Source organism: Ptychodera flava, chromosome 13 (genome assembly GCF_041260155.1).
Source record: "Ptychodera flava strain L36383 chromosome 13, AS_Pfla_20210202, whole genome shotgun sequence".
In the NCBI taxonomy this organism is placed as follows: domain Eukaryota; kingdom Metazoa; phylum Hemichordata; class Enteropneusta; family Ptychoderidae; genus Ptychodera; species Ptychodera flava.
Genome location: NC_091940.1, coordinates 37,307,119 through 37,323,004, shown reverse-complemented (window position 1 = coordinate 37,323,004; position 15,886 = coordinate 37,307,119). Strand labels below are relative to the sequence as shown.

Sequence of the window (15,886 nt, the reverse complement as noted above, 5' to 3'; positions counted from 1 at the left end):
AGTAAGTTTAATCATTTTTAGTAGTAGTGGATAAATTTTCGGGCGTAAAATGTACGAACGATATATTTTTATATCATCTGTGTTGCCATACCGTACGAAAGTCATTTGCCCCTTCCCCCATTATGAAGTCAAAGATACGTCTATGTGCATTGTGGGAGAAAGGGGTTTCCTCAACTTTGACCTCAGAACCTAGATCCTCCTGATTACGATTCTTCAGAGTCCGACCCTTCGTTGACTGCACGTCTTGTTTTTAAACTCTGATCACCGAAGGCGAAGGGTCATAAGGAAGGCATCTCAATGCCGTTGAGCAGGCTTGCAATATGAATATCTTACCAAAGAAAAGGTATGGAGTTATTATTTTACGTATTTTTGTCGAAATGTTCGATAATGGCCTACGTTTCAAAGTTCGACCACTGTCACCGTGGTTTGACATCTGAGGTCCCTTCCTACCTCTATGCATGCATGGGAGACAGTACTATGTGGTCGACCACAGCTCCCCACAACGTGAAGGAGGGACTGTGGTTCTACTGATCATGCTGATAGTACTAAGTTTGCTGTTTGTTGCGTTTGTAACTAGTTTGACCACAGACAGAGAAGCAGACGCTTACCGTCTACAGTAGCTGCAGTACACTAGTACAGTAGCTCGAGGTTTTGCCTGGTATTTGGGTCGGACGGCAAATCTGGTTTTGCCGTCCGACCCAAATACCCAGGCAAAACCTTGAGCTACTGTACTGCAGCTACGTCTACAGTTGAACATGGAGGACCTCCATGGAAGTACCAAACTTTAGCGTCAAAACGAGATTCCATTATGTTTTTGCTATTTTATGTACATAGATGGCATGTTCTGACTAAAGACAACATCGAGAGGGTTAGACGTGACGAGGAACAAGCAGCTGCCGAAGAAAAAGAACGACAACGCCGAATAGCTCTCGCCGTGAGTGTACCATTACTAACACAGTCATTTGTGATCTACGGTATTCAACTCTGGGCCTATGTGGCCCATAGACGTGTGTACATATGCCTGAGAGCAAGAAAGTCAGGAAACCAAATGGCTATTTCGTATAGGGACTATGCCACCATGTCATCTTCGACGTTCGATTTTACTGTGAAAACTACCAAGTTCATTTATCATGTAACCATTGATCGTTCCCTATCGTCCTCAAAATTCATACCTGATACTTAATCTGCTTCAAAAACGTTGATTTCGTGTGATTTCCAGCCGAATTCGACGGTGACATCGCCAAAACAGAGGCGTGAGCAACATTCCGGTCACCTACCTCTTGGGCACCTCTACTTTAGGCGCACCGCCTACCCATGCAGGGTGACTGTAATGTTACTGATGCTTAAGTTTTGGCAATGTGTCTGTTGAACTCAGCCAAAAATCACACAAAATGAGCATTTTGTAAGTACACGAAGTATCAGGTATGAATTTGCGTGTGATTTTCGGCCAGTTTCGGAAGACACCTTGCCAAAACATTAAGCGTGAGCAATATTCCAGTCACCCTCATGGGTACGCGGCACTGATGTCAGTAAAGTGGAGGTGCCCAATATTCACTGTGATGACTGGAATGTTGCTCACGCTTCTGTTCTGGCGATGTAACCGTCGAATTCGGCCAAAAATCACATGAAACAAGTGTTTTTGAAGCAGATTAAGTATCAGGTATGAATTTTGAGGACGATAGGGAATGAGCAATTGTTACATGATAGATGAACTTGCTAATGTTCACAGTAAAATCGAACGTCAAAGATGACATGGTGGCATAGTCCCAATACGAAATACCCGGTAGCAATTTGGTTTCCTGACTTTCTTCTTCTCAGGCATATGTACACACGTCTATGGGGCGCATATATATAGATGCAGAGCAGAATAGACCGCAGGTGACTGTGATTTCTAATACTATAAGTCAGGACAGAAAGACACAAACAAATGGATAGGTTACAAATAAATGTTTTAATCCATCAATATTGAACTATTAGTTGGATTATTATTATTATTATTATATTATTATTGTACTTGGGCCTCAGCCCAAGTACATTTGTTTTCATTCCGTGGGAAAAAACTGTAAGGTATAACCATTTCTGGCTGAGACCAGGGAGGGCAAAATGTATTGGCTTCATCTTTCTTGGCATAATAAATGGCGTAATGATGTTAACTGAATGGAAGTGCTGCTCTCAGCCAGTCTTGAATAAGTGAGATGTGAATATAAATGCTTCTCTATCTGAGTTTTTGCCACAAAATCTTCTGAATATAATCAAAATGTGCATCGAAATGCAACAATTAATGCACCCTCCGTTTCCTAGGCGATGGCACGACCCTTGCTACACCCACTGGACGAGCAAAGTGGGAGGGGTAATTTCGGTTTGGTCGAACAGGAGGGCTCGAGACCAGAATTTAACATTTAAACTTGAAACATGTTTAATCACTGACAAGATGTGGATTAGTGTTAATCAAAGAGAAAGTTTGAAAAGGAAAGGTTTTATATCCCGGACACAATGAAAAACATTACGACTGGAAACTGTACCCCCGGTTGAGAATAGTAATGCCCACAGTGATGCAGAACACTTATCCTTGAGCTGAGAAAACCAGACCATCATTTCGAAATAGAGCTGCAGATTCGAGAAGCTCGTTAAAAATAGCTAGGTACACCCCAAAGGGGTGGTTTCGAGTCTTGAGGGCAAATTTCGCCTCCTTCATTTAGAAATCGTACGTTTGTTTTTCCAGGGGAACACATCATTTGACACAAAATTTGCATGAAAAGGGGTCGCCAGTAAGCTTGGGTCAAATCTGGCATAAGAAACAATATGAAATGTTTGGTAAAGCCAGTCCAAAATAAACTGATTTGAACTTTTGTGTTTTGTAATTTATACCACTGCAGTAACATGATTTTTTTTGACAACATCACACAATGTAATACGTTTTGAAACTGAATACTCCGACGTATTCTGTGTCCCCTTTGCTAAAAAATACGGTATGCCGATTACCATGTAAGGAGATGATGACGTCAAGACAGATTTGTAGTGCGTTTGGTCTTGGATGGTGCATGAAGTTTTGTCGAGGTAGCTTGTGTATTTATTTCCTAAATGGGAGATATTAGGGTCGATCTGAAAGGAGGCCGAAGAATGTTATGATACTCGAAGCGAGCTGAACTCCAATGCGAATGGTTGGATAATTTGGAGGATGTCTAGACTGATCTCGTCTCATTAAGATTATTTGGCGGTCAGTATTGAATTTCAACTGCGTCACAAGTTTGCGTCGAACGGTCAACGAACGATATTTTAGAAATCTGGAGACATGGCACATCGCAGTTTTATTTTAGTATTTTATATGTTACAAAAGATGTAAGAAGCAATGATTTTGTTGAAAATTCTGAAAAAAATATAGGAAGATTTGATCGCGAACACATTTTCACTGGGGGTCAACTAGCCCTGCGTACGATGCTGGTGTTCCGCTACAGCTAACCGCCCCGCTCACCACAGCCCTGCAAAGACCCGTACGTTGGGTCGGTGACTTCAAATCCATTTTGGGACTTGACGTAAAAAGCCAAATTACTGCCGAAATTCAGCGTTCTTGGGCCCAAGTCGTATCCCAGCCTACCTCAGCTACTCGATCGCTTCCAAAAATGACAGTCTTTTATTCACTTCTCGTAAATAACCGTCGATGTCGGCAACTCTCTCGCTGGCCCTGCGTACGATGCTGTGTGTTAGCTGTAGCACATAGCATCGTACGCAGGGCTAGGGGTCAACATGGGGTCGCAGCCATGTTGCCTCAAAACTTATTTCTGTCTGCACTCAAAACTCAAAAATGTCGCATATAAACCTGAAAAATCGATGTAATTTTGTCAAACTTCGGCGAAATTTCAGCCTATAGACAAAATTTCATCTAGGTAAGGTAAATTTACTGAAATTTGATCGACAAATAATCCTGAGCTTGAACGTGACAGCTCGCCTTCTCCGGGAAGTCATGCATCCGGCCAGCTGCCCATATGGCCAGGGTGCATGAGATTGTTTTCAAGCGACGGCGGCAGACCGTACGGGGCCGCTCTGGATATGAACCTACCGCCGGTGTAGCTGTAATAACTGTTGCGTTGTTTTTAATCACCATGGACGAAGTCCAAGGGGACTTATAGGTTTGGTCATGTCTGTGCGTCCGTCCGTCCGTTCACGCCTAGTACCCAACCCCATACAGATGCACGTCGATTTGTTTCACAATGCTATCAAATTTGGCCGTGTTAGAGGACTTTTTAGTTTACACCTCCATAGACTCCCATGTATAAGGCAGTTCTCCATAGACTCGCATGATGCCAAGAAAAATAAAAATTTAGTTTCTCATCGTATTCATATTGCCTAAAGGATGCAGTGACACAGTTTTTTTGTCCCCACGGATAAAGTCCAGGGGGGCTTATAGATTGGCTCATATCCGTCCGTGAGTCCATCAGTGAGTCCATCAGTTCACGCAGATATCTCAGACATTTTGACAAAATATCATGTGACCTTGGTGACCTTTGACCTCAAATATACATTATTGTCCATAACTCAGTAACCACAAGTGCTAAACCTTTCATATTTGGTATGATGGGACACCTTATGACGCCACATATTGTACCCCATTAATTATGTGCATATCTAATTATGAGCGAGCCAATAGAGCAAGAGGTCTGATTTCTGGTATATAGGGATAAGTTAACAATATAATTTGTTTGACAAAACTTCACGTGACCTCAATGACCTTTGACCTCAAATATACATATTTGTCCACAACTCAGTAACCACAAGTGCTACACCCTTCATATTTGGTATGATAGGACACCTTATGACACCATATATTGTACCTCATTAATTATGTGCATATCTTATTTTGAGGGAGCCAATAGAGCTAGAGGTCTGATTTTTGGTATATAGGAATAACTTAGCAATACAATTATTATGACAAAATGTGACGTGACCTCAATGACCTTTAACCTCAAATATATATATTTGTCCACAACTCAGTAACCACAAGTGCTACATCCTTCATATTTGGTATGATAAGACACCTTATGACACCATATATTGTACCTCATTAATTATGCGCATATATAATTTTGAGCGCGCCAATAGAGCTAGAGGTCTGATTTTTGGTATATAGGAATAACTTAGCAATACAATTATTTTGACAAAATGTCACGTGACCTCGATGACCTTTGACCTCAAATATATATATTTGTCCACAACTCAGTAACCACAAGTGCTACACCCTTCATAAATGGTATGATGGGACACCTTATGACACCACATATTGTACCTCATTAATTGTGCGCATATCTAATTCTGAGCAAGCCAATAGAGCTGGATGTCCGATTTTTGGTATATAGGGATAACTATAGGGTAGAAATCTAAATATGCCCATCTAAATATTAGACATCTACCATCGAGAACAAAAGAAATTTGCTGTAATTTGAATATTTAAGGAGTTTAAGCAATTCCCGCTATAAATAAAGAACCCCTGCCTCAAACTCCACAAAAGGTGCTAGACATATTTTGCCGTTGTCATGCCATTGCTTCGTTTAATAACCAGTTAATGAAATGCCTCATTGACAGGAGGAAATTCAAGACCATATTTGAATAGTAGTATATATTGTCCTCAAAATTACTCTATCACGGCCCAAGTACTCATTGCCTTCAGCAATACTGCCTTGTTATTATTATTTATTATCACAATTTTCAAAGACTTTTGATAGCTGTAAAAGTGTAGTGTTCTGGATGGTCCCATCAACACGATATACATGTACCACTTCTGGCAAGTGAAAACAATTATAGATTGAGATGTGAAAGGATGATAAACAAAATGTTTCGCTTGTTCAGCCAAATTTAGGATGCCATGTTATAAGTAGCTGTTTGTACAGGCAAATAGGTCCCAAAGCAAGCTTTGTATACACCATGTCAATTAGCTCATTCTATTTATTTACTTTTTTGCTGATTTAGGAACAAGAGTCAAGGACTGCTCTCCTCCGAGAAAGAGCAAGAAAGCGTCATCATGAAGATGAAACAGGGGGTACCATAGCAACTGTAGAAGAGGGTCAAAAAGGAAATGTGAATTTCTTTTCAGAAATAGAAGCTGGAGTAAGTGTCTTGTCTATTATCTCTTTTGTTTGTTGACCATGTTCCTTCATGTGACATCAACTATACTGTGCAACACCATTCTAAATACTTTAATTTTTCTCCTCCAAACAGAAGAAAACATGGGGTGTAAACAAAGAACATGAAGAAGAGAAAAGATTAGAGAAGGAAAAATATGAAAAGAAGATAGGATTGCTGACCTACCTTGGTGAAAGTGCTGTAGAAACTCAAAGTAAGGTCAACGATTCTAAGAAATTTTTCACTAGACATCAGACACTTCCCTATCTCTACCCTTATTCCTATCCCCAACTGGTGGGTGGCAAATGTCCAGGGGGAACCATTCTTATGCTGTAGTGAGGATTAGGAAAAGCTAAAAGGAGTTCTAGGAGAGTCACCCCTGGACATTAGGCCACCAAACACTTTCTCTTATCCCAGCTCCAACTGATAAGCAAGAAATGTCCAGATAGTGTACATGTATATGCTGGGGGAAACTCTCCCAGTGCAGGACAAGATGTTTTTACTGAATATGACTTCTAAAACTCTCTACAATCTTTTCATTTCTGATGAGCGGTTGTATGACATCACAAGTACCAAAAGGCATTGAATGATACTAGATTACAATGGAAAACAAAAGGCTATGACACTCCATAATTCTCTTACAGACTAGAACAAACTTGATCCCAGGGATAAAGTTCCTGGCCTTTGAAGTAAAACTTGTATGTTAAGGCAAGACAACCACTTGACTGTGACTAATACTTTATAAAATCTTATTTCCTGGAAAACAAGATAAAAAATAAAAATGAGTAGAAGAAGTAAATATCTCATTGTTTCTGACATCACTTGAGTTTCAATATAATATATGTTTATAATATCATTTGATGCTTATATGATTAGCCAGAATATGTATGAAATACCAGCCCTAAAAGGGACACAGGCGTGAGCAATTTGATAATGTATTTGGTAGTCCCTTGACCACTAATAAGACTGTTCGATGGTCATGCAGTCTACTCTGTTTGTGTAAAATCTTTTGTACATATACATTACCATATGCTTGACTTTTGCTGAATTAAACAAAAACTGTACTGGACCTGAGAAGACTGCATTACATGCCTGGTGCCAGTGAGGGTTATATAACAGTTGCAACTTGATATTTTTACATGTACACTACCAGGAAATTTGAAGATCGAGGAACACTTGACTATAATATCTTTAAATGAAGTCAACATGATGACTAATTTATGTAATGGTGCATTTATCTTGCAGAGACAAGCCCATGGTATTCTACAATTCCAAAGAAACAAAAGAAAAAAGAAGAAGAAGAAGACAATGACAAGTATGTGACTACTCTCCCTATCTTTGTCATCCGACATTTTCATATATCAAAGTGTTAATCTTCAAATTAACAAAATGTGGCATACAATTGTTCAGAATAAGAACTTTAGCAGATTTTGGTAACTATTGACGTATATAAATATAATATACAAGGTGTATCAACGTTGCTTTATAGATGATATTTTTCACACCTTATCTAAATATTAGATGGGTAGCAACGATGAAAGCAGTTGATAATTTGCAGACATTTCCATGACAGCAGATAACAATTATTTTTTTCCAGAGCTGTTGATGTCAAGAAGAAACGGATGATGGACCCAATGGTAGAAATGGAAAAGTATATGAAAAAAAAATCAAAACACAAACACAAACATAAGCACAAATCTCGTCCAGAGTCAGGGACAGCAAAAGAAAAAGAGGTATGCTTTAAATTGCAGCTTTTAATATATTTGTGACTAATGTTACGAGAGCTGTATTTCACAATACTTTTGTGTTAGACATATGGGTCACATAGATGTTTTGGAAGTCTAGCAAAACAGATGGCCACGGCCTACTTTTAGAGTTATTTGAACGTTGAGGGCGCTGTTCAGCAAACCCGGTTGGGAATTAGGGTTGTATACTTTACATGGTACCCCTATTTGATTGGACAAACTTATATTATTATCAAATTTTTGATGCCATTTTAAACACAAGCCATGTAATCTCCTCCGAGATATAAACTTGGACTTCCCTTGCCAAAATCCTGATCCTACATAATTCCACACAACTAAATCTATATGGTCTTTGACTTGATACAGAAACACAAGCACAAGAAACATCACAAGGACAAAGACAAAAAGAGTAGAAAGCCATCAATAGAAGAGCTGAGAGCTGAAAGAGTCAGAAGGGAAGCTGCAGAGAGAGCTAAAACCAATAGACTATTATCTGGACAGAGTGATGAAGGTACCAGTGGTGGCACAGAAGCCATTGTTGATGATAGACAAAGAAGATACAATTCACAATATAACCCAGACTTTGTGAGACGGAAAAAACCTTCATGGAATTTTACAGAGTTTTAAGACAATGATAAGCTTGGTGAATTAATTATATCAGGACATTTGGGGCAAATGACAGCAGACCTCTAGAATGCCATGTAATCAAAATTTTCATAAAAATATCTTGTATCATACAATACAAGAAGACTATTAGGTTGTACATGTGTATTTATTGCTTTATGGTGGCAGCTGCCATTCTTTGACAGAATAATCCACTTTGTTGTAGAGCAATTCATCTCACATACCTGACTGGTTTCAAAATTAGCTGGTACCTAAACAGTATTTATTCTAGATTGTTGAAAATTTAGTTGTGGCCAATTACTTTCAAATTTTAGTTAATAAATTGCCTTCTGTAATACAGTATTGCATTGCCTGGTGTTTACTTTCTCGTACTCAGACTCATAAGTTGTGATTCACAACGTCCGTATCTAGTAGTCACACTCATTAGAGTTTCATGTTTTATACAATAGTGCATGATTTTAGGCCAATGATTCTTCGCCATCAGTGAGTCATCAGACTTGGCAATAAATGGGATGAGAAATCTCATTATGTTTACATCTAATGCTGAAGGCTGGTTTGTTGACTATTTGCATTACTAGGAAGCTAAAATTCAACATTTTAGAGTGATCTTTGATGAATTGCCTTTCTGAGCATCTTACTAAGTATATGAAGATGCAGACATTGTCTTTGGTGGGTGTGAGAGTTTTTACTCCTGGTTGTTGGAACACACTGCTGTTTCAATATTTGACAAGCTCATTTACCACATCACTTCTATTAAAAGACTTCTTTCACGTAATGAGCAGTGGGTCACATAATCATGATCACTGGTTGTCTGAGGAAACCTTCCATGATGAAGAAATACAAATACACCCCCTAGGATTAGAGTTGAATTGTAGTGTTTGCAAGTCCTGCCAAGTTTTCCTTCTCTCATTGTTTTCATAGTATAGTATATTTGTCTTTCAATCAGTTTTAGGCATTCCGTCTTTGCTTCCGAATGCTTTAATCAAAGGAAAAACGCAAGTTTATAATGCAGAACACTGTATATGGAAGCAGTATTTGTTTATTTTATGGCAATAAAGCCTTGATGATCAAATTGGAATGAAAAGCAGTTTTTCTGGCGTTGTATGAGGAATATCCAAACAGAAGAAATTTGGTCACAGTTTGAGTGTAGAGCTTAGCAGGTTTCTGGATCACAAGAACAAAATAGGTTGTGTCAGACATTTCATGTTTGACCTATAGGTGAGAGGTCAAAAGCTGTGTAACCAGAGCCTCACGCCAAGTTGTTGACTCACCCCATAGTGGTAGGCTACTTTATAAGTTAACCATGTCTGTAACCAAGTCGAGGGTAACTCAGAGCAAGACTTAGATATCTACGGAACTTTGGCTGGTCAGGGACTTCAAGTATTTATCCAGTTTGAGTTTGATGGCATAGGTACTACAATCTGTTTGATAATCTTGGATGAACTATGCCTCATGAGAAGACATCTTGGAGATGTTCAAGGATTGTACAGAGTCTTGATAATCTTCAATGCATAGATGATTCTGTGTCAATCTACCCTTTCTGAATGCATTTTCAGTTTACTTACTCCTAAAGTCTGTGACAAGTTTAATTTACAGGTCCTGGGTTACTTGGTGTACATACCTTTGCAATATTAACTAAGGTATGCATGTTGGGTATTAGTCAAAAACAGTAACATGCGGACCATAAAAGCATTCCACAGCTGAGACTGTCTGCCAATATTACAGATGAAAGGAAACTGGTTCTAGAAATCAAAGGCATCAGAACAGTGTGATTGTAAAATATGAGCTTTTAATCCCAAACCACACAATTTAACTGTATTGGCGTCTGGCTAAAAGTATTCATAAACCTTGTCTAGGATCTAGACTACATATGTTGGTCTTTGTGGATGAAGGCCAAAATATGTGATCAAGATCCAAGACAACCGTAAACCAAACCTGGATCTGTACCTGGACAGATATTCTTGGCTTTATAGACTGTTTTGACAGTGCGCCCTTCGAAGTTAAATTGATGTAGTGTCTAGAAAGCCCTTTGATGTAAGAATATTACAAACATTAGGTTGTGGGCTATAAATGCATGGATATTTCAAGGAATTCGTAAAATTGGCTGAAGTTCAAAACTCTCACAAGCCACACTGGAATACAGATACTGGGTTTTATATTCACAGAACTCATACTGCACACAAATCAATAAGAGCACTGGCACTGTATGAAATTATTCATATTTTATTGTAAAATGTTGAAAGTGGTATTATACAATGGGCAGTGACTGAAATGATTCAAGTGTCTAGTTGTAACATCAGTACGTGCAAATCAGGATTGGTTCCATCCTTCAAAACACTGTTGATCAATAAGTCAGATGAGCAACTTCATAAAAATAGTACCCAAATGAAGTTTAATCAGTTCAAAGAATGATAGTAATTTTGTGAATCTTATCAGACTTACTCCGACAAGATATTTTTTCTGCACTATTTTTCCACAGTAAAGCAGAATGGCTCATGACTAATTTCTACATTAAAATGAACATTTGACAAAGTCAAACTCTCATGGACAATCTTGAACTTTTAACCCTTGAATTTTGTTTCTGTGAGGTTTTTACGCATGATACAAGTAGGCTTCTAAAGATAGAAAGAATCCATTTGAGGAAAGTCTGAATTACTGGCATGTGTCTTTCAAAGTCAGCAGTTAGGCAACAACTTACACACAACCTCAATATGGCACTTCTATGAATGACCAAAAATTCAAATACTGCCAAAAGTCTTATCTTGAAATACAGTGTATTGAACTGCAGACTGACTTTATGGTACTCCAACCTCTAGAGTTCCAAATAATATATTACTGAAGTCACTCCAGGAGACTGTTTATAAAATACAAGTCCAAAGATACAAAAGTGAATAATCAAAATAAAATAGGATGGTTTGTTTGCTAGCCATAAAATTGCTTGAATTGTCATATCTACTTGCGCTAGTCAAATAGAGTGGTGACAAAACAGAAATGGTATAACCATGAAACACTCTTTTAGAAACATGACAAATAATGAGTACGATAAACATCTCAGAATGGTATGTAGATTTATCTTCCACGTCCTCGTCCTCTGCCACGTCCACGCCCTCTGCCTCGGCCCCTGGCTCTGCCACGACCAACAGCTGTGAAAACACAATTTAGAAGTTTAGGAAATAATACTACCTGAATGATTTTATAGGATGGCAGTGGACTTGAAAGAGTAACCTACTCTTGACGAAAAGCAGTCTGGTACAAGTAGGTAAATGTTGTAGAGTTTCACCTTTGAATGAAATCTTGTCTAAATGGCAACTAGCAATTGAAAGAGGACGTACACAACAGCAGTGGATACACAACACAATTAAATTATATCATCATGTTATGAGCAAAACGTAATCTTTAACCCTTGTCCTGCCAAGTTCAGATGTCATCGTCAAGTCAAGATGGTTAAAACTGGTGTGACATAACAGATCCCATATAGTTCTAACAAAACTTGAACATTTGAAGGCCCATGAAAAATCTAGATACTGTAAATACGCTTTTTACAAACCAAATCTGCTATTACATAAGCCAAATAGGTGAAAATATGTATAGTTCTGGCACAATACTGCTTTTTTACTGACTCGGCAGATGGGGAAGTGATACTATCTGGCAGGATTAGGGTTAACGGCGTTCCATAAAATATGAAATGCACCAGCATTCTGCGTTGCATGGAAGTTTAGAGCAAGTAATCTTTCCATATTGGCAAAATTAAGGCACACAGTGAATTCCTGACAGAATTCCTGACAGACTTACAAGCTTCCTTCTTCTTTGCCTTTGCCTTGGGTGTGTCATCAACCAGCAGCGTATCAAGTGGTAAGCTGTCAGGCAATATGAAATAACGTATGTTGTTTCCTCGGATACTGAGTGTGTCAAGTTGGACTGGATCTTTGTTTTTGACAGTCATCTTGACTGACTTCAGATGCGTGTTCATACTCACATCTACACCTGCAATGCAAAAACTTGGAAAAGTTAGAGAACAAAAACACCTTGATATCACTTATTGTTCATATGAGAGCATTTTACCATAGAAACTTATTCAGCATATGACGTCTTGCCATGCACAGAACTTTACCTGGCACATCAAGTCATATTGTAATGTGATCTAATCATGTGAACATGCAGAGATCAGTTGACTGCATGAAAGTTTGATAAGTTTCACATAACAGCAGTGATATGCATGAAACATTGGCAGCTACTATTGATATATAACTGTGACTTTTTAGGACGCTGTTTCTGTCACGTTTTATCCCAAACACTTCACTGGCATGATAATAAAGCACACAGTTGCACTTTTGCATTACTATAAACATACATACGCTTCTTTTGTTGCTCACAAAACGAATGCACTGTGTTGTTTCTGTTCTTATCTGTTTTAACATTGCTTACACTATTCAATAAGTTATGTCAAAACACTCTGGTTTTTCTGTTTGAACTAGTCATTACAATGAGTCTATTACGATACATGAAACTACATAACGGACGTACTACAACGGACTTCTTGTGTCATTTGATACATGTATAGGGAAGACATATATTATGTCAAGTCAATAAAATGATTTTCATTTGCAGAGGACTGCACATAGAATTTTACAGAGTGAAACACAACGTTCCGTTCAATTAATGAGTAGCTCAATTTTGGTAATCTATCTCTTGCCCCTGCATTTTTAAGTAAACAATAACACATTTTTTTGGACAACGGACACCTTACTTGGATCACATCACCAATATGTGATGCATTATATGCATGTGGATGACGGACGTATGGACGGTATCTATATTTTTTTTTGTTATTTTGTGAGCTCCTTTTGATGTAGCACTTGTTTGGACGACACTTGTTTGGACGACAGACCTGTAATTGTACCGTGTACCAGGGTTCCGTTCTTCAATTCTATTGTCACCGTTTCATGACTCAGCTTCATCAAAAACCTGTGCATAAAATCAAGCATGTTTGAGACGAGAGAACATTAAGGCAAGAGTCTCCCCTTGAACCATATTAGGTACGCAGCAACATGCACTCTTCCTCTTTGGACATCCTCCAGAGATTTGATTCTATAAAAATTTACTTCAGATTCAAAAGGAGAACCAACATCATAGCAGATTCTTATACACACTGCAGCGGTCCTGTAAATACAGTGTAACTACAAATCTACACCATTGAAGAGCTATACACGTGTATTGGAGAGCCTTTGGATCGAGTGTCAGTCAAATTTGTTGGCAACACTGTAAACTGAAAAATCTGTCAATCTAAGATTTTATTGCCAGTCAAATTTAATCTATTATTCTTGATTTTTTTATATTGAAAATATTTTTGAAAATATGTCACAACATGACAATGAAAAGACTAAGAAAGGTATGTATTCTTGAATTTGAGAGGAGTAAGCAGTATTTGAACATAATGAATGATAAAAAGAAATGCCATGATATTCTGAATTTGACGAGGCCAGTCAGTACCTCAGAACTGAACAATGTGACATACTTTTAAATGATAACTTAAAGATATGTACACTGACTGACAACTGGAATTATTTGAATTCGTATATCACTATTAATAATTCAGCTCCTATGATGCAGATTTTCTGCAGTTGGGAAAATGTGTTATTTGGTATTGACAATTTTCCGGTTCTCCATTTGTTTTGCATGTAGTGACTTTAATGTCATCTGAAGTACATGTCAACAGACTACTCCCATCATGTATATGATCTTGCTCAGATCAGGTATAGCGAGTATACAATCACTCATACAATCATAGCTTACAATTAAAATGGCATGAACCATTTTGGGTCTCAAAAAAATGTATAACAATAAGACACTTATTGTATCCACAAAAACAAAACAGTAAAAACATGAAGTGCATCTGCGCAACACACACATTGCTACTCTACTTTTGGGAACTATAATCCCTTATCAAGCAAGGTATACTCCAAGACAACCAGACAGTGAGTACGTACTGAACTTGCTTCTAATGATTGCAGAGTACGAGGAAGAGGAATATTGCTGCAGTGTAATAATATGTAGTCATGATTAATTTCGTATGACAATATTCACCCTCTTTTGAAAGGTATCATGTCATTTAGACACCTGACCACTTTCATCACAGTTGTTTCAACCATATATTTCCATCAACCCTGTACCCTGGTTGATTTGACCACTCCCTAGTTTTATTTGTGATGACATCATGTAGCCCCGTTTTCATTTTGCACGGTAAAAGTACCCAAGACTAAATGATAAAATAATATGAAAAGAGCCAGTTTCAAGCAGTAGTTTTTTGAGTTTGCCGTTTGGGCAAGCAGTACTAGGTTTCTTAAGCTGTTGTACTATTAAAAAATTATGAGAGGGTTGAATGTGTTTAAGCCCCATTCGTTGTATCATTTAGCTTTGGCTTACCAAAAATATACCTCAAAATCTTGAGAGGGATGTTAGATTCCTGCTCGCGTTCCGAAAAACATTTCTGAGAGCCGGCCATTACCAACTTCCGGTAATGGCGGCTCCCAGAAACGCTCAATGTTTATGGAACGCGATCGACGTGATTGAACAAATTACAAACCCCGTAAACGACAAGGTTAGTGTAATATAGTGTTTAGTCTTCAGTAGTGATAAATCGGTACGACCAAATGCAGTAAACATATAGCATTTCACATCAACACGCCTCGCCCAGTGCGATGCGCTTATTTTCACCTCTACAGGGCCATCGGCATTGTAGCGCTACTGGTGAGAGAGGTCGCAAAAACCAAAAATCACCGACCGCCTCACCGTAGCGCTACAATTTTGCAGCTAGAGAAAGCCCGGACCCATTTCTCCCTTTAATAAGCAGATTCAAATCGGGGACAACCGCGGGCTTCATGATACTGCATGCTGCTAGTATCGACGCTGACGACAAGGACAAGCGTGGAGGGGTATGAAGTAAACAGAAGCCTGTGGGCATTTCAATTACAACATGTTTATCGTTCGCGCTTTGCGTTACTATAAGTATTTCAATCATTCGAACCGGTAAAAACTAAGCTTTCGCTAAATGTGACATATAAACGCATTCTACAAAGCGTGAACCCTGTATTTTTCACAGAGACGAAGTTGCATTCTTTTTAGGCGACAAAGTGGGTATGATGACGTCCCCGACTAGACTGCACAGCACAAAGACATCTTCGATATGTGTATTTCAAATACACAGATACTTGCATCTCACTACGATACATCTGTAGTAAACAAAGATTATACGAGGAATTCGAAAATTACAGTGAAAATTCAACTTACCGCACCAGTTTCATGATGGGATGAGATTTTGGAATCGAATAAATAAAACGTCAAATGGATGCTCAAACGACGTTCAGGCGATGCTACCCTCGGTTTCGATAAGGTCAAAGGTCATA

The 15,886-nt window shown here is 38.4% G+C and overlaps 2 protein-coding genes across 2 annotated transcripts; one reads left to right on the top strand and one right to left on the bottom strand.

The window, feature by feature from the left end:
• Window positions 1–172: 172 nt before the first annotated feature.
• LOC139148360 (leukocyte receptor cluster member 1 homolog) lies at window positions 173–8,825 on the top strand. The gene is made up of 7 exons (XM_070719767.1): window positions 173–343; window positions 835–934; window positions 5,962–6,099; window positions 6,211–6,328; window positions 7,360–7,429; window positions 7,712–7,847; window positions 8,226–8,825. The coding sequence occupies exons 1-7, from the start codon at window positions 321–323 to the stop codon at window positions 8,484–8,486; spliced, it is 846 nt and encodes a 281-aa protein (XP_070575868.1). The 5' UTR covers window positions 173–320; the 3' UTR covers window positions 8,487–8,825.
• Window positions 8,826–10,690: 1,865 nt separating this feature from the next.
• On the bottom strand, window positions 10,691–15,886 carry LOC139148358 (small nuclear ribonucleoprotein Sm D1). Its single transcript, XM_070719763.1, has 4 exons — window positions 15,771–15,886; window positions 13,372–13,448; window positions 12,276–12,467; window positions 10,691–11,626 (listed from the first exon to the last, which is right to left on the bottom strand). The coding sequence occupies exons 1-4, from the start codon at window positions 15,782–15,784 to the stop codon at window positions 11,553–11,555; spliced, it is 357 nt and encodes a 118-aa protein (XP_070575864.1). The 5' UTR covers window positions 15,785–15,886; the 3' UTR covers window positions 10,691–11,552.